This window comes from Glossina fuscipes, unplaced genomic scaffold (genome assembly GCF_014805625.2).
Source record: "Glossina fuscipes isolate IAEA_lab_2018 unplaced genomic scaffold, Yale_Gfus_2 28, whole genome shotgun sequence".
NCBI lineage: Eukaryota > Metazoa > Arthropoda > Insecta > Diptera > Glossinidae > Glossina > Glossina fuscipes.
In genome coordinates this window covers 17,270,353-17,293,691 of record NW_023998423.1, presented here as the reverse complement: position 1 = coordinate 17,293,691, position 23,339 = coordinate 17,270,353, and the positions used below count along the sequence as shown (strand labels likewise).

The 23,339-nt window shown below is 32.8% G+C and overlaps 1 protein-coding gene across 2 annotated transcripts; it reads left to right on the top strand.

Annotated features, from left to right (window-relative positions):
• Positions 1–1,550: 1,550 nt before the first annotated feature.
• LOC119636606 (esterase E4-like) lies at positions 1,551–23,154 on the top strand. 2 transcript variants are annotated; one of them, XM_038032078.1, is made up of 7 exons: positions 1,551–1,567; positions 20,545–20,803; positions 20,855–20,998; positions 21,503–21,656; positions 21,720–22,462; positions 22,537–22,835; positions 22,910–23,154. In XM_038032078.1, the coding sequence occupies exons 2-7, from the start codon at positions 20,582–20,584 to the stop codon at positions 23,088–23,090; spliced, it is 1,743 nt and encodes a 580-aa protein (XP_037888006.1). In that variant the 5' UTR covers positions 1,551–1,567; positions 20,545–20,581; the 3' UTR covers positions 23,091–23,154. The 2 variants fall into 2 exon arrangements, with proteins under 2 accessions (XP_037888006.1, XP_037888005.1); XM_038032077.1 differs by lacking the exon at positions 1,551–1,567 and adding an exon at positions 14,651–14,693.
• The last annotated feature ends 185 nt before the right edge of the window (positions 23,155–23,339 follow it).

Here is a 23,339-nt window from a genome sequence, read left to right as displayed (position 1 = left end):
TTTTTTTTTATGACCAGCAACACAGAGCATACTCCTTATAGCTGTATTAATGCGGCGCTAGTCAGGGAAAAGGAAATTGGGAAGGATGGCTAGAGAGTTTTATGCGCTCGGTAAGTTTTATGCCTTAAGCTAATGTTACAAATTGATCGTGATGCGTATGCTAGTCCCGCTTTTTATTTATTGCGTTGTGCGGCACCACATATAAACCGCTTTCAAGTCTCCCAGTCTCAGATTACACCATTTTCAACTCGCACTTGATTTTACCTTCGTTAGCTTCCCTTTGCCTATTTTTAGAAAGGTTAAGAGTAAATGTTCTATTGATTCATTTACACGACCTTAAAATCATGTGTTGCTTGTTTTTTGAGAGCTAATGAGTGGGTATTAAATGTTGAAATCGTGAAGACCTTAACGTTTATATGTATTCCGTCGTGGCAAGGTTGTTCCCTTTATATGTTTTTAAATAACACGGAATCGGTTTACGGTTCCCGTTATCGAGCTAGCTTGAAAGTAGCTTTCAATATTGAGTTGAAAGCTGTACCTTTTCACAAGTAGTGAGTTAACGGCACTCTATAGCTTATGAATTTTGCTTATATTTATATTAAACCAAATCAATTATAAGTTGATCTTATTTTTTTCTTTACTACAACTAAGCTATTTTCTCGCTTACATTTTAATGACTAATGACTGTGTTGTTCTGCAGCGGGATTTATTTAATAAATAAATAAATAAAGTGAAACCAAATCAAAGAATAATTTTATCGTTTTTGAGTTTCGTCACGTCAGCTGTAATGAGAACCGTTTACTGACCCCGCTTTCGTTGCAATATTAATCCATATTTAAGAAGCAATTGGATAATGTTAGGATCGCTATATATTATCATATAAAAATCATTTAACAAATGATTGGATGGATGTGTTAGATTGGATTTTTTACTTGTGCCTTTGAATATTTTTATTTATATCCCTTTGAAAGGGGTTCATCAAATCATCAAAAACAAGTATGTACGCTAAACACCATCACTAAAATTTTGATAGAATACTTAACTCTTCTGAAAAATTCAGACATTTGATAACAGAAGGTAAACGCGAATGTATGAAAAGGTATGCCATGAATAACTGGAAGTTCGACAAAATTTTAATTATTATTTTCATAATTAACAAAACAATTGAAAAATTGTTTTACTTACTCTTCTTAGTCAATGTACGCAGTTGGTGGTATTATCATTTACTTAATGGTCTCATCGGAAATGAAAAATGAAAAATCTTATAAAAGACCGAAGAAATGTGCGAAAAGTTTCAGTTCATTCTCAAGTGTGCTAATAAACAAATTAATCGAAAGGAAACCTAATAAATAATTCAGAAAGTTATATACGACTTGATACAAGTTTTGAATACTGATCATCATATCAAATAATTGTTAAGTGAAGTTGTCCTAAAAGGTCCGATTGGCTGAATTCCTTATCATAATCTGAAGTTCTTAATTGCTTTAATAAGTGAATGATTTAAGATCGCGATCGAGCCTGGCCTCGATCATATCCTGGCTTGTTTTGCGGAGTTTCATCCACGAATGTAAGTAACAAGTTTCACGTTTTCATCGCAATACTTGCGTAAATAAAAATTAATATCGTAAATGGACGTAGGAACGCACGTGCAGAGATCCCATAGAGTATACATATATATATATATTTTTGATCATTATCAAGCTTTAAATTGATCTCTTTTTGTCCATCTGTCCGCCAGTGCAATGTTTGTTGTTGTTGTCAATATTATCCTGGCTACAAAAACAAAACAAAGCGGCTTCATTTGAAGTTATTGCAAGCAGATTGATTTAAAAAATGGATCAAGTGGGGCAAGGGACACACGTAAAGCACCATGTAAACAGACAACACCTCCGTTTTCCAATAAGAAAAAGTGTGATTGTTTGCTCGTTACTATGAAAATATGAACGTGTATTCTACGGTCAATGCTTCAACACCTGTAGAAAAATGGGAAAAATTGGACATGCCCATCCAATACTACTCTATATCAAAATTTTATTTTTTCGTCAAAATCTTTACTACGCTCAAAAGCAAGCTACACACACAAACCTAACTATAAGTTACACACATTCTTTATTAAGGTCGAACTTGAAATGCATCTAAGGGTGTCCGTCTGTTTGTCCGTTTATCTGTTCGTCTACCCTGTGCCATCTGACTGTGTAGTATGTGTCGTAAACATTCTATCCTGCATAGAAATGAAGATATTGAAAATGACCTAAATCGGTCTCACATATCCGCAATGCCCACACGCCTATGTAACAAAAATTCACAACACCTTTGCTTTACTTTGTTCGTTGCTCATAAATCACAAGACCGCAAAATATTCATAAACTAAAAGAATAGAAAAACTCAGCCACGCCCACCCAATATTATAGAGTATAGAAATTTAGTCTTTCCCTTTGTTTTTTGTCTTTCTTTATGGATAACACTGAGGTGATTCTTTTACATTTAAGATATAATATTTTATGTCTTCCAAATCCCATGACTTACTTAGTATATCTCTATCCTCTCGTAGCAGGTGTCAAGAAACATGATATCTATCTTAAATAATTATAAAATATATTATACTTTGTAATTAGTTTAATTTTCTCATCACAAAAATTATTATTTAATTAATTTAATATTTTAACAAACTATGATATAATGCCCTACTAAGTGTGTTAACCTATACATTGTATTGAGCTAGTATTCGATTACTAACCACATGTATAGAATAGTATTGGAGTAAACTTACACTCATACATAGTTGTGAGAGAGAAAAGTGAAAGTTTACGATTGCGTTGCTTAATAGAAAAATTTTCATTATCATATTTGATTTATTGCGGTAAATAATCGCTATTTACAAATATATGAAAGTCATTGAGAATAAACGTAGCTATGTCTGTCTACACGTGTAGACTGATTGTAAACATATTTTTTTGCATATGAATTGTAAACAATACGCGAAACGTAATAATGAACGAGAAGAGAGGATAATAAATAGTTAACCATTTTTTTTTTGTTTTTGTATAAGCGATTGCGAGACAAGATTTCAAATTTAAATTTGTTCTACGTTACGTTTGTTCATAATTATAGAGAAAGCGCTACAGTTACGAACAAAAGTATTCAGACGATTCTTTTTGTCATAAATAAAATGTTGTTCGTCAATAGCTGGGGATTTCTACACCGTACACCATATCTGATGTAAGGTTAGATTAAGTCTTGTGGGATTGTCATCCCAACATCCAAGAACTAGGCATGGACCCACTTTATTTTAGTATAACAATCGATTTAGAATTGTTTTCTGAAAGTAAAAAACAAAGTGAATCTGTATCGATCTAAGCTTGTCTGTGCTTATTGTTTTCCTGTCTTCATTTTTTGAATCGAACTAAACTAATCTCTCTCCCTTTGGCCTTGAGTTGAGGCCATCGAGTTGAGGTATCGAAATATATTTCCTTTCAACCTACAGGTGGCAATAACTAAGATAATCTGTTGAAATTTGGCGTACCGACGTGTTTTGGCCCAAGAACAAAAGCTTTCGAAAATGATTCGAATCGGATGACTTTTTCGATCCCTGCCCATATAGTGCCTTAACTTGAAAAGTCGTTACATGAGTACGTCTATGAATGGTGTAGGGTATTTTATGATGGATCATGGCCCACTATAGTGCTTTCACTTGTTTTGTACGCAAAAAGCATAAGTAGGTTGTGGCTTCAAGGAAAGATATAGGATGTGCAAATGATTGGTATCGTTTTCACTTTGAATTTGCAGATGGCTCTGATTGTTTATCTCGACTTCATTACTTTAGTATTGATGATAGTGCAACAGCTGTCGCCTAGTTGAGTAGATAATAGTCGCAATTACGAAGACAGTGCTCTAGGGTCTCAAATCTCGGTGCGTTTTGATCACAGTTGTGCGATTGCTCAGTCAATAAAGGCTTAGCGGTGGCAAGCAACCACTAGACTACGACTATTTCTTGCCTGACTTCCTTCTGATGGGTAGAGCGAACATTGCCTAAGTGATTGATCAAATTAAAATAAAAAAAAAGTATTTTCATTATTGTTATTATTAATTGACTCAGAGAAATAAATTCTAGGATTAAAATTTTAAAGCGCAAGTAGCTAGCTAAGGCTGCCGTCTTTGTTGTAAACTCTGCTACACTTGCTATTAGGACTCACAATCATTGAGGTCGAGATCCCCTGAGGTATAAAAAGAAACAAGGTTAATATTATATAATATCTTTTTCATAATAAAAGGGCATAAGTTAATAATTATTAATGTTTAATTATTTCGGAAATGCATGGGACTACAAGAATCATAGCAACAACAAAACGATGAATATATATAATTAAATCGTATCGGAATTTTATATCCCACATATATCTAAGATTTTTAAATTCCACAATTTTGGTGCATTGTAAGTCGAACTACATCCATAAACGTCAATATATTTCATACTCTATTTCGTCTCTACAAAGTCTGCTGTAAGTGAAGTTTATGACTAGTTTTGAATCATGTCTGACTTATGTCTTGCTATATAATATTTGTCTTTAATTCGTTCTGGGGACGAATGATGCGGAAGGGTATTCAAAATATTGATTAAGCTAAGGTTTTTTATCAAAGCTATTATTCTTCTCACTATTAGTCGGTGTGAATTAACTTAAATGTTAAATATTTTTAATTAATTAATAACGACATATTGAATAACTTTTAATTTTAATACATTACAATAAAATTCATTTATTAATTACACGTGTCATGAGTAGAGATTATACGTAATTGGAAATAAATCATTTACTATACATAATACTGTAAGGAAGTAATAGACGGTGTTGCGCTTTAGAAAAAGTTTTTTTCCATTTATAAAATTCATTAGATCGCATATTCTGGAAACTGGCGCCGGTTTATGATTCTCGTTGTCGAACTGTCGTGCGATATGAAAGACAAAAACGATACGATTGTATTTCAGGTTGACGATGCGCGATTGCTTTCGTATCGGGGGGTGCGTGTATAACAAAAAAAAAAAAATCCAACGAAGACAAACACGTATTGAAGATCACTTTTCCAAAGTACTTGCTTTTCTCCAGTAACCCTACATTTCCACTTTTTGCATTTTATACAAATTTGTTCCTTAATTCCAAATTTATTTATCGCTTTTCAAAGTTTGATTATTTGATTTTGTTATTTTTGTAGTTTCCCAGATTAAGCAACTTTTTTAAGTTTGGTTAAATATGTGATTTCATATCGATATCTTACTTAAACTTCGATGGTTAGTTGGTTTTCGAACTAAAATATGACATTTTGCATTTGATATCGAGCAAATACCCATATGCTATCGAGTACCACAATCTCAAATAACGAGCAATCGTTAACGAGAACCATTCACTCAAATCGCAAATTCCATATCGAGTTCGCTCGATAACGGTATGTCTTTATATGCACTGATAAATTTATGTAAGAAAAACGCAGTTTTTTTGGTGTCATAGAAATACACATCAATATGCAAAATCAGTCCTATTGATCATTAATCTCTTTGTAGTTATTTTTGTAATCATTTTTAAATTGCTTCTCTAAATGTTGTTTCAATTATTACATAATTACAATGTGGCTGAATAATTTGCACACTAGCTAATTACGAATCGACTTTTTAAGTATATTATGAAGAACATCTTCGGAGAGATCATTTAAAGCAATCTTACATTAAATCAGACCAATAATAGACTTCCTAATATCTTTAGCAAAAATAGATCACTTTCTGAAACAGTATTTGTCAAATAAACCCCACAAGTACGGCTACAAGCTCATTGTTTTATGTATTCGAGATGTATTCCGCGCAAGAAGACAAAAGAAATAGATTAGCACATGGGCCAGATTTTGGATTCAATAATAATGTCAGAGTGACACCAAGAATGAGAAATTACGTAGTGCTCTTTGATAATTTTTATTTGTCGAAAAAGGGGTCCCATTGTATCGGAATTGGACAGCAGAATAGAATGCCTAATTGTAACTCGCGGATAAGAAGGATCCCATGAAGATGACGATTTCTAAGGAAAGTTATGAAGAGAAAATTTCTTACCTTGATAGTAGTTGCCTTTGTAGCGACGGTATGGAAAGACACCAAAATTGTTACTTGGTTGTTCACTTATCGTAGAAACTATCTATCGATATGATAAGCGACTAAAAATTGATATTTTTTGTGCAAAAATAATGCAAGAATTTGATATGCACAAGGAGGGAATGGATTTAATGGATAGCCGCTCAGGTCGCTATGATATAAGAGGCAGAGCCGCCAAAACTACCTCTGCTTATTTTGTCATCTATCGGACCTTGCTTTGTGAAAAAACTCCATTGCAAAGGGCGTGCCAAAGAAAGAGCTACAAAATCTTGAACAATTTCGTAATGGTTTGGCTTATGCTATTTGCAGTGTGGAAAAACCTAGCAGGCGCAAAAACCTAGAGGGTCATTTCATTTTTCGCCGTCTATGGATGTACGAAAAGACGAGGTGAGTTACTGGCCTATATTTTTGAACAGCTTGAGGTGTAAAATTCCACTATATAAGGATACCACGCAATGATCATGTAGCTAATGTAATGTACCTGCATTACAATAAGATTTATGTTTGAAGTATGGGGTAAATTTCTAGAACTTGAGGAACGACTTTGCATGATGATGTAAATAAAAAATGCATCAATGTGCTTTTTTGAAAGTTAACGAAAAAGGCATAGGAGTTTTTTTTTATTTTTCTCGTTGATTTCAATTTGTTTTTCTTAAAAATAAAAATTCATGCGCTTAAGGGTTAAAGCATAAAAATTAAGACAACTATTTTCGTTTCCCTTTTGCAGGTGCATATTAGGTTTGCGCGGATTTATGCAACATTCAGAAGGAGCTGAGGTAGACTCACCTACTCAGAGTCATACTCTGAACCGATCTACGTTTGTCTGTCCGTGTGCTTGTCTGTTCTGTTCTACACAATCTATGCTGGAGAGGTATATTATACTTGCGCCCGGTTTATGCAACACCCAGAAGGACCTGAGGTAGACTCGCCTACTCAGACTCACATTCTGAATAGGTTTAAATTTGTCTGATCGTCTATCTGCCTTGTTTTCTTGTGTTCATGTTTTCCTCCAGCGACGAAAGCTATTGAACATGCTTCGGATCGGATCACTTTATCGACCACTTCCTACAAAAAGGCTTATTAGATTAAGAAGTCTTTATATAGGTAACTGTATGGTGATGTAAGGTATTTAATAGTGCGCCATAGTCTTTTATACTTCCCTTGTTTTTCATTTTAATCGCAAATTGTAGTAAATATTCGACCTAATAGGTATTGTTGCATTTCTCTCAGTTAGTGAGAGGGACAAAACAACCTTGATATCATTTCAATATTTTTTTAGCCGACAATACATTTCTGTGTTGAAATTTTATAAAATTCAACAATGGATGATAAATTAAAAGGTTTTCCAAAAAATTTAAGTAATTCAACCCTTCATTGATACAATTTTAATTATTGTTCTATTTGTTAAATAATTGTTCAGATGTTACATGGAGGACGTGAAAATTAACATATATCAACTTTCAGCATTGAGAATAAAAATCAGCTGATTTCACCTGTCCTCACTCAAGTTCGATACCATTTCTTAAAGCAATAGGCAAATATTTAACGAACTGATAAAGATGAAGAACGTTTTTTATAGTTAGCTAAAAATAGAGTTATCTGGTAAAAATTCAAGTTAAAATATTGCACATGTTTTTTAAAGTTCTCATGTCAATGTTATTAAAATACATTTTAAATGAGCAAAACTAAAAACGGCATACACGATACGTTCAACATAAGGGAAAAGAAAATAGTAATTCAAATAGCGAAATACCATAGATCGTAAACAAAAACCAACAATCTTAGCAACTCATGATTATAATAAAAATATTCAATTGATTATTCATGGCCCTATTTAATTTAATAACGAAAGGACGCATTTTCCTTTTTTTTTGCATTTTCTTTTTTTCCATGTTACTAAAAACTATCAGTTAAAGGAATTTTCCGTAAATTCTGCGTTTGTAATGAATTGTCGTAAAAGTTGCTTAAAACGTTGAAAAGGATGATGTTAAGAGCAAAGGGAGATATACACTTTTTTTTGCACGGTAGATATCTTCTTTTGAAAACCGTGCAAAAAAGATCGTGTAAAAAAATAATGGAGGCATATAGTAAAATTGGAGTTATGTTTCACAACTGCAAAAAAATCGTGCAAAAAAAGTATAATAATGAAATCCCTATTACATAATTCCTTTTTAATACACAAAAAAAAATAAAAATAAAATTTAAATTAATGTCCAGTGAAAACTCAATCTATAAATGCGACATACAAACATTTAAAATTGAATTAAGAATAAAAATCAATTTCTTAACTATCCTTCGCTGCTCTACTCTAACACAGAAGAAATGTCGAATATTGAAATGCTGCATTCAAGTCGAAGTGTAACGAGATAAAGATAAAAAGTAGTAAACTAATAAACGTATGGGCGTACATCGACCAACTTCTGATCATGGTATGCCCATAATTGTTAGACATTGTCAAAATTAGAATTAAAGAAAACTTCAGTGTAAAAACGCGTAGTTGTTGTTCTTCTCTGGTGAACCAAGTTATTTCAAAATCGAGTAAAAAAGAATCGAATGTATATGCTTTATTTAATTATTTATTTACATATGAAATTGAGCTAAAATAAATTAACAGTCGAATTCAATTAACTCTTAGAAGTAAATCTTATGCTAATTACTAATCAAAACTAATGCAATATATAAAAAAAAAAAAAAACTTTATAATCGGGCAAGCCAGACCACAATTCTTATTTTTATTATAGAACACAAAAATTGTATCTTGTTTCTATATAAAGACATATTTTTTTATGTATGTGGAAGCGGGCCCAAAAAGCAACTTAACGTATTACAAGTTTAATCCTGACATAGGGCAGGATCCAAAAATAGGCGTAAATGGTCCAAATTTTGTAGCTTTCACTTTTGGGTGAAATTGTTATAATATATACGGGTGAACTTTCACCATCACATTTTAAAACTTAGGCTTTTCTGTTCAAAAAAAGGATGGATTTTCGTGAAAATCGTTATTAGGGTAGAACCCAAAAAATAGGCCGAGATAGTCCAAATTTTGCACAGTTAATTGTTTTATGTTAAATTACTGTTGTGATATAATTTTCATCGTGAAACATCGAAAATTATACGTTTTTTTCGTGTGAACTTCATTTTTCGTTATAAGGAAGGGTTTCAAAAATTGCCACAGCCAGCCCAAAGTTTTCATACGAATTTAGAATGCCGAAATACCACTACTTACTTACCTGCCGAGAAATTTTGAAAATTGCAATTTATTTTTTCCATATAACGACTTTTTAGAAGAGGGCGTTATATGGTGAGTGGTGGAAAAAGTGGACCGATCCGTCTGTGTATTAAACTCGATTTAAATAACTCAAAAATTGCGACCTTTAGCTTGAACAGAAATTTAGATGGACATCACCAGACGGACAGATGGAAAGACAGGCTTAGAAAATGATTCTGAATAAAACGATCGGTATAATAAAAGTTGGATCTATCTTAAGTCAACGCATCTTATAATCAATGCACTAACTTAATGTACCCTGTACCACACGGGTAGGGTATGAAGAGAAGTAAAAAAAAAATTAAGAAAATGTTAAAAGAAAAGAAAGAAAAAGAAAATTCATGTATAAATAAATAAGAGAGTGAAGAACAAAAGAATGCACGCATTTAGCACGGAGGCACATCGGCACAAATCCGAGTTGTAAGTGAATCCCTAAGCAATTGCAAACACACCAAAGCTTGGCAACCGGATAGTAGTAAACAAATGCAACTAATTTCGAATCGTAGTAAAATGTTAACATTACAAGTCGGTAGTTTAAATACGACATAGGCAAATCGGACGTATTAAGGATAAGGAATTCAAAGAAACCGATCTTGGGATTAAATGATAAATGTCATTCGACGACTTTGAACGGATTGAAAAGTGCGTAACGATATTTTCATTGACTAGCGAGTGAGAAGCGATTCGGAACATTAGAGTATACCTCGCCAAGTAATGTGAATTGATAGTATACTTGATTAACTGACTTAAAAAGGAAACACCATGAACAAATAAATCTACGTTTCTCAAATGATGGTAAGACTAACAGAAGCAATCTATTTCCCTAAGGAGGCAAGTAGGCAACCGGGTTCCTTCTCAAATCTCTAAGGGCAAACAGCAAGAATTGCTTTTGAACAGATTTATTTGAATTTACGTAACATCTACACACCAAAGGCATACGCAAGTATTGGTCTGACTGGTCTGATCCAGATCAGCAATTTAATATACAAATTTATTTTAATGAGTATGAAAGATGTGGATCTATGTGTTGTATCGCATCTCCCATGAAAAGTAAACGTTTGCCTGGCAGTGAAACTTAATTTTTATTATTTTATGAAAAAATATAATAAGAATCACAAGTTTTTTGAAAGAATTTATTAAAAATTAACTTTAGTAAATATTTGTTTTGGATTTGTTCACGCTTTACCTTCTTTTTCCTATGAACATTATCGCGAAAAGCTAGGTTGTACAAGGTAATCATATATAATTTTAATCATTTATGGCTAGCATTAGCAGAAGACTACTATGATATTTTATGGTGTTGTACCCCACACCACTTGTGGTATAGCGTATATTAAGTTAGAGCGCTCGTAAGTAACACGCAGACCACCTTTTATTATATCGATCGATTCAGAATCATAATCTGAATTGATCTAAATCTGGCCATCGGTCTGGCCATGTAAATTTCAAACTGCAGCTCACAACTTTTGAGATGTTTCGTTGAAATTAGATATAGTGACGTGGTTTGACTCAACGACGAACGTTATTGAAAATGACTCGTATGGCCTTACTTTAACACCCTATTCCGAAAAGTCTTTATATGGAACAAAATTATAATCTTCAAAATTTCTCGGCCAAGGAGGCTAAGTAGTATTATTTCGGCATTCTAAATTGTATGGAAACTTTGGACCGGCTGGAGCAATTTTTGAACTGAACGAAAACTGAAGTTCATACGACAAAACGGTAAAATTTTCAATGCTGCCCGATGAAAATTGTATGATAACAGTAATTTAACATGAAAAAAATTAAATGTACCAAGCTGGCACCAACTCGGTCTATTTTTTGGATCCTATCCTAATAAGAAGTTTCTCCGTTGTAGAGAAGAAAAGTCGAAGTTTTAATGATCGAAAGTGAAATCTACAAAATTTGGACCAGCTGCGCCTATTGTTGGATCCTGTCCTATGTCAGGATTAAACTTGTACTACACAGGTTGCTTTTTGGACCTTAGATAGTATTCAGAGTGTAAGCACATTTTCATGATCGTTTCGCGTTTATGAGATTTGCAATGCGATCGATTTCTAATCTATATTTATGGATACTATGGATGCTGGTGTTGTAACGGGTCATTGGCCAGAATAGGAAACCATGCATATTCTTATCACAATTTCTTTGACTTTATGTCAATTTAAATATTGCAAGGGAAAGGTCACAATCAATATCACAAAGTTGTCAAGTCTTGCAAATCACAGGCGAAGGACAAAAAATCTTCTGACTAGTGACGTTTGTATGATGTTCCTCAGAATACGGTAAAACGCAAGCGGTATATTCTGGCGTTATGACCTATCATAAGTCACATGTTTGTTCATCAAATGATGTTTCTTTTCTTTTTGTTATAGTTTTTTGATTTTGTGTAAATTTTGATATTCTGAAGTAACAGTCACCATAAAACACTCGAATATTACTTTTATTTTCAAACAAGAATATCAAGTCAGGCAAATCAGGGACAAAAAAAAGAACCTCGTAGTATGGGACGTCTTTGCGTTGTCGCCCGGAATGCGAGTTGCTGAAGTGGTTACAAATATAGCAAAGACGGACATATTCGCATTAATTTTGCGGACTTTCAAGCAGAGAGACTAGAATACTGTACTGACTTCTAATGCTCTTGTATATTGATGTTCCTAAAGGAAACAGATAATTATATAATGCAAGTAATTATATTCACGACACAAGTCTACCGAGTTAACTGTTTTATAAATACATGTATGTGTGCGATATGAATGCTTATCGTAATACAAAAGCATTATTTATATTACGTCATAATACTTTCTCGTTTGTGTAAATCGCACGCGTAATAGGTTTGCAAGTTCACCATGAGATTAAGTTGTTTCTTATGTTCAGATAAATTATAGTAAACAACTCGCCTGCATTGTAGCAAACAAACTCAATTTTTGTTTACGTTCCATAGAAGTGCATTTCATAGAGGTGCATTTCGTAGAGGTATGTTTCATAGAGGTAGGTTTCATGGAGTTACGTTTCATAGACGTTTATTTACGTTCCAGAGGTACTTTTCATAGGGATCATAACTTTTGTTTACATTCCATGGAAGTCGTTTTGATTGGTTGAATTTTTTCCTCACATTTGGAATTTTTGTTTATGCCGTGATCTTGTTGTTGAATTTTACAATGTTGTTTATTTTCTGATTTTGCCGGCGCACGTGTTTAGAAATTGCGTACGCATAGCATTTTTACAAGTGCAAAATCTCAATGAAAGTAAATATAAGTAAAAAGGCGATAGAAGGCTACTATTAAATACCATACACCATTTCGTTTAATAATGATTCATTCATACAATGCGTTTTCAAAACAAGTCGTTATACGGAGAGCAGTCGAAAAAACAGAGCAATCTGAATCATTTTTTAATAGAAGTCGTCATTGGGTCAAAAGACGTCACCCTAGCAAATTTGATCAATTTAAAAAAAAAATTGCGATCTGTAGGTAGAGCGCAAATATGCAAGACGAATAGGCGGACAGACTAATGTAGAATCATTTTCTGTATCGATCGGCCTAATAAAAAGTGGGTCTATTTCAAGGTTTTCTGGGTGTTTCACATCCACAAACTACATGAATTAAGCATAATGAAAGAATTTGTGAAGGGAAAAGTTAGTGCATTTGTTGTCAATTAAAAATTAAATATAAACAAGTAAGAGCATTGTAGTCGGGCAAGGCCGAACTTTAAATACCCTACACTAATTTATCCAGTACAATTATACGCAACAGGATACTTTTCATGACATTCCGAATATTGGAGTACGCCAAAAACATCATATGACGTAATCCAAATTGAGCGAATTTTACTTTCCTTCCCAAAAATTTGATTATTTTTCAGCTTCCGTCATAGAAAATTATGATTTTACTCCATATAAGGACCTGCTTTCCATTTATGTAATGGTTTAAAAAATAGACTTAGGTGATTTTAATTCTCTATTGTTAATTTTTTGGTTACTTTGCTACTACGAAATTTATTACTTTGCTAATAACATTAAAACTTTTTCTAAAGGACTTGCTGTCGTGGAGAAATTTTATCTGGAGTGGGATTCAAGAAGTAGACTCATCTTGTTAAATTTGGTCCATTCAATTTTTATGTCAAATTACCATCGTGAAATAATTTTCGTCATAAAACATTAACAATTACGCCTTTTTAGCGTATAAGGGCTTACATATCATGAGAACCCTTATATATGGTGGTATCTAAAAAATAGACGAATGTGGTCCTATTTCGGTAAGGTTAATTTCTTTGTCAATTTACTACTTTGCAGTTGTATTTATCATAACCTATTAGAAATTAGGCCTTTTTATCACATAAAGATTATATGGGATTTGGTCCAAAAAATTTCCCCAAACGAATCCCACTTTTCACACCGAAATACTATTACTCAGCGATTTTTGCCGAGCAATTCGAAAAATTATAATTGAATTGACTTTTCGAAAGAAGACATTATATCGAGAATGGTTGAAAACGTGAACCAATCCGAACCATCTGCAATAGGCATGGACATTAGGTCCAGACACACCAGTGTGCCAAATTTGATCAAAATATCTTAAAAATTGAGACATGTAAGTTGAACAAATGCTTACATGTCGAGACGTCAGACGGACAGACGAACAGACGAGCTTGAATCGATTGAAACTCACGTTCCGAGACGATCGCTATAATAAAAGTTGGATCTATCTTAATTCCTTCTGGATACTAAGTACATGCGCACAAATTTATGTACCACAAATGGTGTAGGGTATAAAAACTAAGGTACGAGCTGTAAAATTTGAAACAAGGAGAGGGGACTACTTTCCAAACGCAAATAACTTGTTCCAGAGTTTTTTGTTTTTTTTTTTTTCTATTTTCCACTTTCTTCTTCTTCTAAATTCTTATAACAGAATTCATTTCGAAAATGATTTACGATTAAAAGAAATTTATTATTTAAATTCAAATAGTCGTTGCCGGTAAATATTTGAATGTATGCATGCTTGTGTGCTAAGTAGATATTCGCCCCGCACAGATAATCGTGAGGATGTTGTTTGTGTTACACCGCAAGAACACACAGGTATCTACGTTTGTAAATTATCTAAGAATAAAATCATAGCGTTTTCTTTAAATACTAGCCAGACGTTTTTGTTACGCTCACTGTCAAGTGTTAACTTTTGTTATACATTAAAATAATAAAATTAATAAAATAAAATATCCTTTTAAGGAGAAGTGTAATTTTATAGAAAAAAAAAAATACAAAAAGGATTTACATTAAAAGAATTAAACAAAATTAAGGTAAATAAATGGGGTTTAAAAGCCTTTAAACAAAAAAAAAAAATGTATAAAATGTGTTAGTTTTAAGAACAAAAAATCCTTTTTTTTTTTTTTTTACGTAGTGCATAGTGGATCCATAAAGTGTTGTATTCGCATGAACATCGTGAGACCATGAATTCGAAAATTTTTGATTCAATTTCAGAGATCAATTCTGATAGATCGGGAAAATAGTTTAAATATTTAAAAGACGTATCTCGGAACTAAACGAATTATTTTATTACATTTACATCTACATAACTAAAAACAATTTTTTCAAAAAATTTAACTTTTGCTCACTTGCACGTATTCACTTTATTGCGAGCTTTAAGTTGAGCTTGTTTTTTTTTTAGTTTACTGTGATATAAACCAATTTTATAGAAAACCCGTAACGCACATTATACAAAAAAAAGAAAAAATCATCGAATTTTTTTAATCAAATTTTTTTTAAAATAAAACAAAATTCTTTGGAAAATTAAAAAAAAAAAAAAAACTGAAAAAATTATTGTTATTATTATTATTATTTTTTTTTAAATACATATTTAATTTACAAACTATCTAAAAAGATAATAAGTAAATGCTCTATCAAGATGAGAAAAATAACAAAGTTTATTGACCCTAATGAGGATAATATAACGATATAGATATAATGTTTAGATAGATAAAAAAAAACTGTGTAAACTTTAAAAGTTTATAAAAACAGTTTAAAAAATAAAGTTCAATTAAAAAAAGCAAATATTTTATAAAAATTTTTGGGATTTTCGAGATTTCGTAGTAAACCAAGCAAAAATACTAGCTCGAAGCAACCATTGCTATCCCTTACGTGTCCCTTAATTGTTTTCATCACAAATACAATAATTTTTTCACACTTTTACGGAAAAAAAAGATGAAAAGTTTTATAAATGTTTGGCTTTCTTACTTATGAAGTAAAAAGTAAGCAGAGAGAAATTTCTTTTTAATAATTTTTCAAAGACAAAATGAAGGCGTGAGGACTATCGCGATATAATATTGTATATCCTTAGTCTATCAGGTTTCTCGGTTGAAGATTGCAAATTTCTCACTTAGCATAGGCCATTAAGCTTTATTTAAGGATATGAAAAAATTTTCGCTGAGTTTATATATGTTATATAATCGAATATTGTTCAGAGAATTGACAAGATTTCATTTATAAACAAGTAAAAACACAATAGTGGAACACGGGTCCCAATTAAATGCGACCATAACGACATTTCAAAATGAGGCGTTATATAGAAAGTGATCCGCTTCCGAATCCGTTTCAATAGAGTTTGTGCTTGGCTCTAAACGCGGCATGGTACTAAATTTCATCAAAACAAGAAAATTATTATCTGTAAGATCTGCAGGATAAAATAGCAGAGGTGGACAGACGGACACACAAAGTTAAATCGGTTAAGAATAATTTAAAAAATTGTTGATTTTCGCATATAACGATTTTTCAAAAATAAGGCATTATATGAGAAGCGGTCGAAAAGGCGAATGGATCCGGATCTTTGTCAAGGAGTTCATCCTCGTATCAAAGCGCGTCATTGCACCAAAATTATGAAAATATTTCAAAAATTGCGACCTTAAGATTGAACACAAGAATACATGGACAGACCCCGGACGGACAGACTGACAGACAGACAGGCTTAAATAGATTGAGCAAGTGACTTCGAATCGAACGGTACAATGAAAGGTGGATTCTTTTCAAGTCCTTCCGACCACGGCATACATTCGCACATACTTAACATAACCTTACATGAATATTTTTTTTTTTCTTTGAAACTCGTTCAATTAAGGAGTTACTTAATAAAGAAATCATGTCTTGTATACTGTTTATATAATAATTATCTAGGGTATAGCTCCAAGAGAATATAACATGCATAAAATCATTTCAATAACACATTGACATTGGCGTTTAACTAGATTACTCTCAATACCGCAAAATGGTAAAAGTCCGCATAGTCTCTCATAAACATTGCACATTAAATAGTTACCTACTAAACATAAAATATTGGAAGAATAAATCGTGATAAAAGCAAAAACAAAAAAAAAAACTCTTAATAGTTTCCAATAGTAGTTAAGTATAGCTTGCGATTGAGCGGAGTATTTAAAAAAAAAAAACCAAATTTGAATTTTTGATAGATAAAAAGTATAATGTTCGGTAAAATCTACTGCTTTATAAAATAAATTATAATTGAATCAAATATATTTTAGTTTGATCACTAGTCAACACTATGGGCAAAATTTCATTAAGATTCTCGATGCGTTCCTTTCTGAAAAATCATACCCACTCACAGAGAGTTTCCATAAAAAAAAAAAGAAAAGAAGCAATACATGTGCAATGTTTTACCTTAGTCAAGCTTAATGAAGATTCTCTCTGCTAAAGTTTTCCTTCAACATATGGGAACATTTTCGTGACATATCTTACCGCAAGACGAACAGATTAAAACTGATTGATTTTTTTTTTTGAAATTTCAAAGCCCATAAAACTTAATAAAGGACATCTTTTAGTATATATATATATATATATAACATATTTATATACATACATATATTTATATATAGATGTATATGCATACATATATAACCTTAATATTTATAAAGCTTGTAAAACCACTTTATAGAAAATGATATAAAAGCACAACTGTATGTTTCTATGTTCCTGTATACATTATATACATATGTATTAGAAAGTCATTAAATTTGTTGGCAAGAAAATTATTCGCTTATATTAATAAATCAATCGTAGTAATAGCATTGTGTCCGGAAATTATTAAGTTCATGTTTAATTAACGATCAATTTGAAACACGTGCCAACGTGAAATGAACGTAGAAAAAACTAACATGACTTATGATATGTTTTGATGATAAAAGTTTTTATGCATTCATTTACAATAGATATCGTGAGAAAGACAATGTTTTGAGAATCTTTGAGATCCGAAGTAAAGAAAGCTAAAAACTGAAGTAGAAAGAAACGATGGGTCACTAAGACGACCAGTAATTTTAATTATGTTCCCACAGTAGAGCCGATATTAAGGCTAAATAATGTCCAAATTCAATAGATCAAGCAAGTTAAAACCTTATAGCAAGTCAACTTCAACCGTTGAGGTCTTATTACTCGCTTATAATCGCTTAATGGGAATTCTTTTATGGGGAAAAGTACGAAAAATAGATATCTGACGATGGCATTTATTAAACTTATAAAAGACAAATCCTTACATGCTTACACAGCATAAACATTTTACATTGCGCGTGTGCGACAGTTAGACGAAGCAACGTTCGATACCCCCAAAATTTTCCCAGCGAAGTTCTTTCAATGCTTGCCGAATAATTGAAAAGTAATACTGTCTGCCATTGTTGTGATAATTATCGACGCTTTTCCTGTTGGCCCTTGCAGTCCATTTATTTTGTATTTATTTCACCATGAGCATCAATCCGGGCTTTCCCATCCTTTATGCAACTTCAAGCACATTATACATCGGCGCATTGTGGTCGAGTAATCATTTGGATTTCGATACGTTTCCTTTCGGCTGGATGTCCGTTCGTCATATCTGCGATTCGCAAATTTACATTTTTCTTTAATAATTTTTATGGTATTCAAGTATGAAGTTTCACCCTTCCTCACCGAACAGCATGCAAATGTTTTATGCTATAATTATTGCTTTGTTTCACAATAATGTCATTAAATGAAGTGTGCCGGCCTTCTTTAACTTATTTTGATGAATTTTATGATTGCTTATCCAAAGTATGCCAAAGGCTTTGCAAAACAAACACGGGGGTCAGGAGGCTCGCCTCACAAAGCCACGTATGCCTGCGGGTGTATGATGGACTTTGTTCATAAAGTCGTTGGCATTAAAATTTTCTCAGGAGAGAGTTAATTATACAAAAAGGAATTGACGGATGGCCTTCCCTTTGGCGTATTAATTAAAAAACTCTCCTGAGAATTAATACATGCAAAAATTAAAAAAAGGGATTTGACGGTAAGGCTTTTTCCCCTTTTGCCTATTTACTTTACTTTTGAACATATGTCACGAATGCCGGCGAGTAATGGTGGTAATTGATCAACGGCGCCGTCGAAGCCTTATGGCGGAAGCGAGCGAAATTTTTACCCTTTTTGAACGAATATCGTTGATCAATTTGTGAGTCCTGACTGCTTGTGTGCGGCCCTTCGGGGAGTACTCGTGGTGGTTGTGGTTGGCAAGTTCCTAGCCAAAGTGGAACAGTTGAGTGCAGCTAGGCCTCACCACTGACCAGAGTGGGGTTTATTGTTCCATACACAATAAACCGTTCTGGACTCTGGTGTTGTTTAGGCCCCTACTCTGTGGGGATTGTCTAACTCGCCAGGGGGCGTAGAACGCTTAAAGTGGCTTGGGCCACCGTGGAGTTAAGCCTTTCAGGCAGAAACCCACGTTAAACCCTTCCCACAAATTCTTCCCCACCGAACAGCATGCTAAAGTTTTATGCTATAATTATTGCTTTGTTTCACAATAATGTCATTAAATGAAATGTGCCGGCCTTCTTTAACTTATTTTGATGAATTGCATGGACTTCATCAATGATTGCTTGTCCAGAGTGCGACGCTTTTCTAATGTCAATCTTTTGTATGTTAATGTATCGATTAAGCTTCTTGGGCCTAGCTATCATAAATTTTTTTACAAGCCTCCGAAGTGTTATCGTCTTGCTCGTGTGGTAAAATATATGAAGTTTTCCCAGACAGTTTTCTCATTTTCACCACGCTTTCGAATGAGTTAAAGAATATCGCCATAATTTGTTTTTTTTTTTTTTTAATTATTTAAGTTATGTTACTTTTCGCGCACGCGCCAAGGTAAGACTTGATAGCATCGGTGTTATCAAGGTTAAGTAAGTCTAAAGGTGCTTATGGCAGAAAACGCTATGCAGTTTTTTATTATATTTTTATGTATGTGTGATTGAATTGCTTTAACCAAGTCCCGATAAATTTACCAATAAATTTTGTAAAAATAATTTTTTATTAACTTGACATAGCTGAACATGAACAAAATATAGGAATAAAGGACTTTGTTCCTATTAATTTAATCTTAGGCTCTTATAGACAGCATATCAGCGATCGATTATATGAATGAATAAATTGTACATAAATAAGTATAAACAGAGATGTCCTGGAATATACAGAACGGTTTTTTATAGTTTTGAAATTTCAGAAATGCGTTCGATAGAAGCAGAGGCCACAAATAATTTATTAGTAGGTATTAGAACAGGTTTGTTATTTCAGAAAGGTGTTCGGTAGAAGTAAAGTCTAGAATATCTTATTAGCAGCTACCCCTTGCGCGCTGATCGCAGAATGCATGTAAGAAATTAAAAAAAGAAATTTTGAAATTTTCTAATATAAAATCGTTCGTATTTTGCAGATCTAGAAAGTTCGCTAGTTTCCCTTTCCCCATTCTAAGTCCACCGTTGGCTCCTGCAGAGATTATAGCATGATAGAATTCGATAGAAAAATGAGACGATATTCTCCTAAATGTTGTTTTTCTATTTTTTTTTTTGTTTTTTTGCTATTAGTTCCCTCTGTTAGTAAGGGACTGACTTCGATTACTTAAGGAGATAATAACAATTAAAATTATGAATATTTTATTGCAATAAATTATTTTAAATTATTATTGTAATTCAAACTTGATGCCAATGGAATTTCCAATAGAAATTTAAGTAATGCTTCTTTTTTTTTTTTATAATAAAAATGATTTATTCGTGCACGCTTATCCATAAAAATTGCTCGGATTACAAAATAAAAAAAAAATAGAAAGAAGATATAGAATTAATATATAATATTACAATATTTAATTTCCTGTATTTAAAAAAGATTTATCGTCGCCTTAAGCTAATAATTAATAGCAATAATGAGCCGTTTACATGGTTTACTGATGCTTACAACTTTAATACCTTGGGTTTCGTGCTTACTTACTGAATTATGTGAAAGCCTGGGACAAGTACCAAAAGTTTGTACCGCTCACGCCGGCTGCATGATTGGAACGCATATGAAAGGCTATCAGACGGAAAAATTTGAAGCATTTCTAGGTATACCCTTTGCTTTACCGCCTTTGGGAGAATTACGTTTTAGTGTAAGTAGGATTATTAAGATCTTCGTTCATTGTTAATTATTCGGTTTTCAGAATCCAAAAACCTTTCCTGCATGGACGGGCATATTAAATGCTACCGCTGCAAAAGATGATTGTATACAAAAGAATTATTTACTACCGGAACCAATAATAACTGGTTCTGAAGACTGCTTGTACCTGAATGTTTATAGACCGATGGTAAGAATATAATAAAGTAAACGAAACGCAGACAAGTCTACAGAAACATTGCTAGTAATCGTCTCATTGTAAGCATGTCTAAGCATTTCCGCGCAAGCTTGTCGCAGAGTTTTGAACTTGATCTTCAGTCTAAAAGATTTATGGGCGGAGCTACAGCCTTTTGTGAGTCAGTGTGTTAAGTTTATCGTACCTCCTATGAATATTACTCCTAGAAATTTTATATATTTTATGTTTTATGGATGGGATGAGGCAATGCTTGCTTTGTATGTTTTTATAGTGTCAATGTATTGGTGCCTTCTTTGTTAAGGCTTCGAAGCCTAATACAAAACTCTTTAGAGTTCTTAAAGGAGTTAACATACACCTTACCTACAATATGAGTCCTCAACATAGTTTAAAATGCTTAGTTAAAGATTTGTGAAAGTCGTGACAACAAACATGACATACAACTGTAACATTTAAATGAAATGTTTCTTCAAATAATTAAACGATCGAATTTTATTTTAGCAACGCTCCAGCGAGAAATTGCCTGTTATGGTTTACATATATGGTGGTGGTTGGTTTAGCGGTTCGCCTAATGCTCTTGTGACTGGCCCTGAGTACTTTATGGATAGTCAAGAAGTTATATTAGTAACTTTCGGCTATAGATTGGGGGCGTTAGGTATGATAGCGAATAATGTTCGTTGATTGATTAGAAATCATTTTTCTAGATTCAATTTTAAAGGATTCCTTTCCACTAACGATGCCAATATGCCCGGTAATTTTGGTTTAAAAGATCAGTTATTGGCTTTGAAATGGGTACAAAAAAACATAGCTGATTTTGGTGGTAATCCAAACTTGGTAACGTTATTTGGACAAAGTGCTGGCGCCATATCAACCCATATGCATATGTTAAGCAAACAATCTGAGGGTCTATTTCAGGCTATTATAGCTATGAGTGGCACTGCCAATATGCCTTTCACCATAACCGATAATCCTCTCGAGCAAGCCCGAAAGACTGCTTCGCTTTGCAATATTAGCAATGCTTATGAGTTAAGTACGACCAAATTGGTTAAAGCGTTAAGAAACGTTAGTGTGGCAACTTTATTGAATGCGGGCGATGGTCTAAAATTTTGGCATGTTCATCACATGGTCAACTATCGGCCAGTTATTGAGTCTAGCAAATGGCCGGAAGCTTTTCTAACACAACATCCCAAGGTTATACTAAATAAGGGTAAATATAAGCCTGTACCTGTATTGTTGGGCAGTGTACCGAATGAAGGAGGTATAGCAGCAGTACCCATTATGGAAAATAAGGCTTTAAAAAATTCTTTTAATAAAAATTTTACATCTTTGATGGAGACATTCTTGGAATTTCCCAAACATTTCACTCGTTCCAAATTGGACGAGACAATGTCATTAATTATTGATGAATACTTTCAGGGGCAAACTCAACTGAATGAGAAAACTAATCAAGGTTTTACCGATGTTAGTATATAATGTTATGCACACGATATTTGATAATTTGTGACTAATTGTTTATTACTATGAATTAAATTTAGTTAGTTTCTGAACGTGGCTTCCATCATCCCTTGTATGAAACGATAAAAGCCTATGTGGAAACTGTAGATACCGTAAAATATCCTTTATATTTATATAAATTCAACTATTCAGGCTTGCATACATACGCGACAATTTTCAACGGTGCTAACACCAGCCGTAATTATGGTGTAGTGCACTGTGATGATTTAATTTATCTGTTTAGATCGCCTTTGTTATTCCCTGATATTGATAAAAATTCTATCGATGCTGAAGTTATAAAAACAATGGTCGGAAATTTTGTGCATTTCGCTAAATATAGGTAAGCAACTTATTTCATATGGAGACGCGAATAACTTGAATCAGGAAATCATATTCGAAATTTTATTTCAATAGAAAACCCTTGAATATGGCAAATTGTGAGGTTTGTAATATCAAGACATTTAATCGTCAACCGGAAACAATATGTGACTATCAACACTTCACTAGTGCGGAACCAGGATCGTTTGTTGTTAAGACTGATAACCAATTTAATATTAAACGTATCAAGCTATGGCAACATATTTTGGACGAATAATTTTAATAGATTTGTATTAATTTCTTCTTATAAGTATTTTGTATTGATTTTTTTTATTCTATTTATTATTATTGCATTAGATTAATAAGACATTAAATGACATTTTCGTAAAAGATGTTTTCAAATGCAAGGTGTCAGTTTGTACGGTTTAAGATTTTATATATGTATCTAGGGTTATGCTTTCATTTGTAATATTCACTTACTTTTTATCAAGTTGATCAAGCTGCAATTAATGAAATCATAATAAAA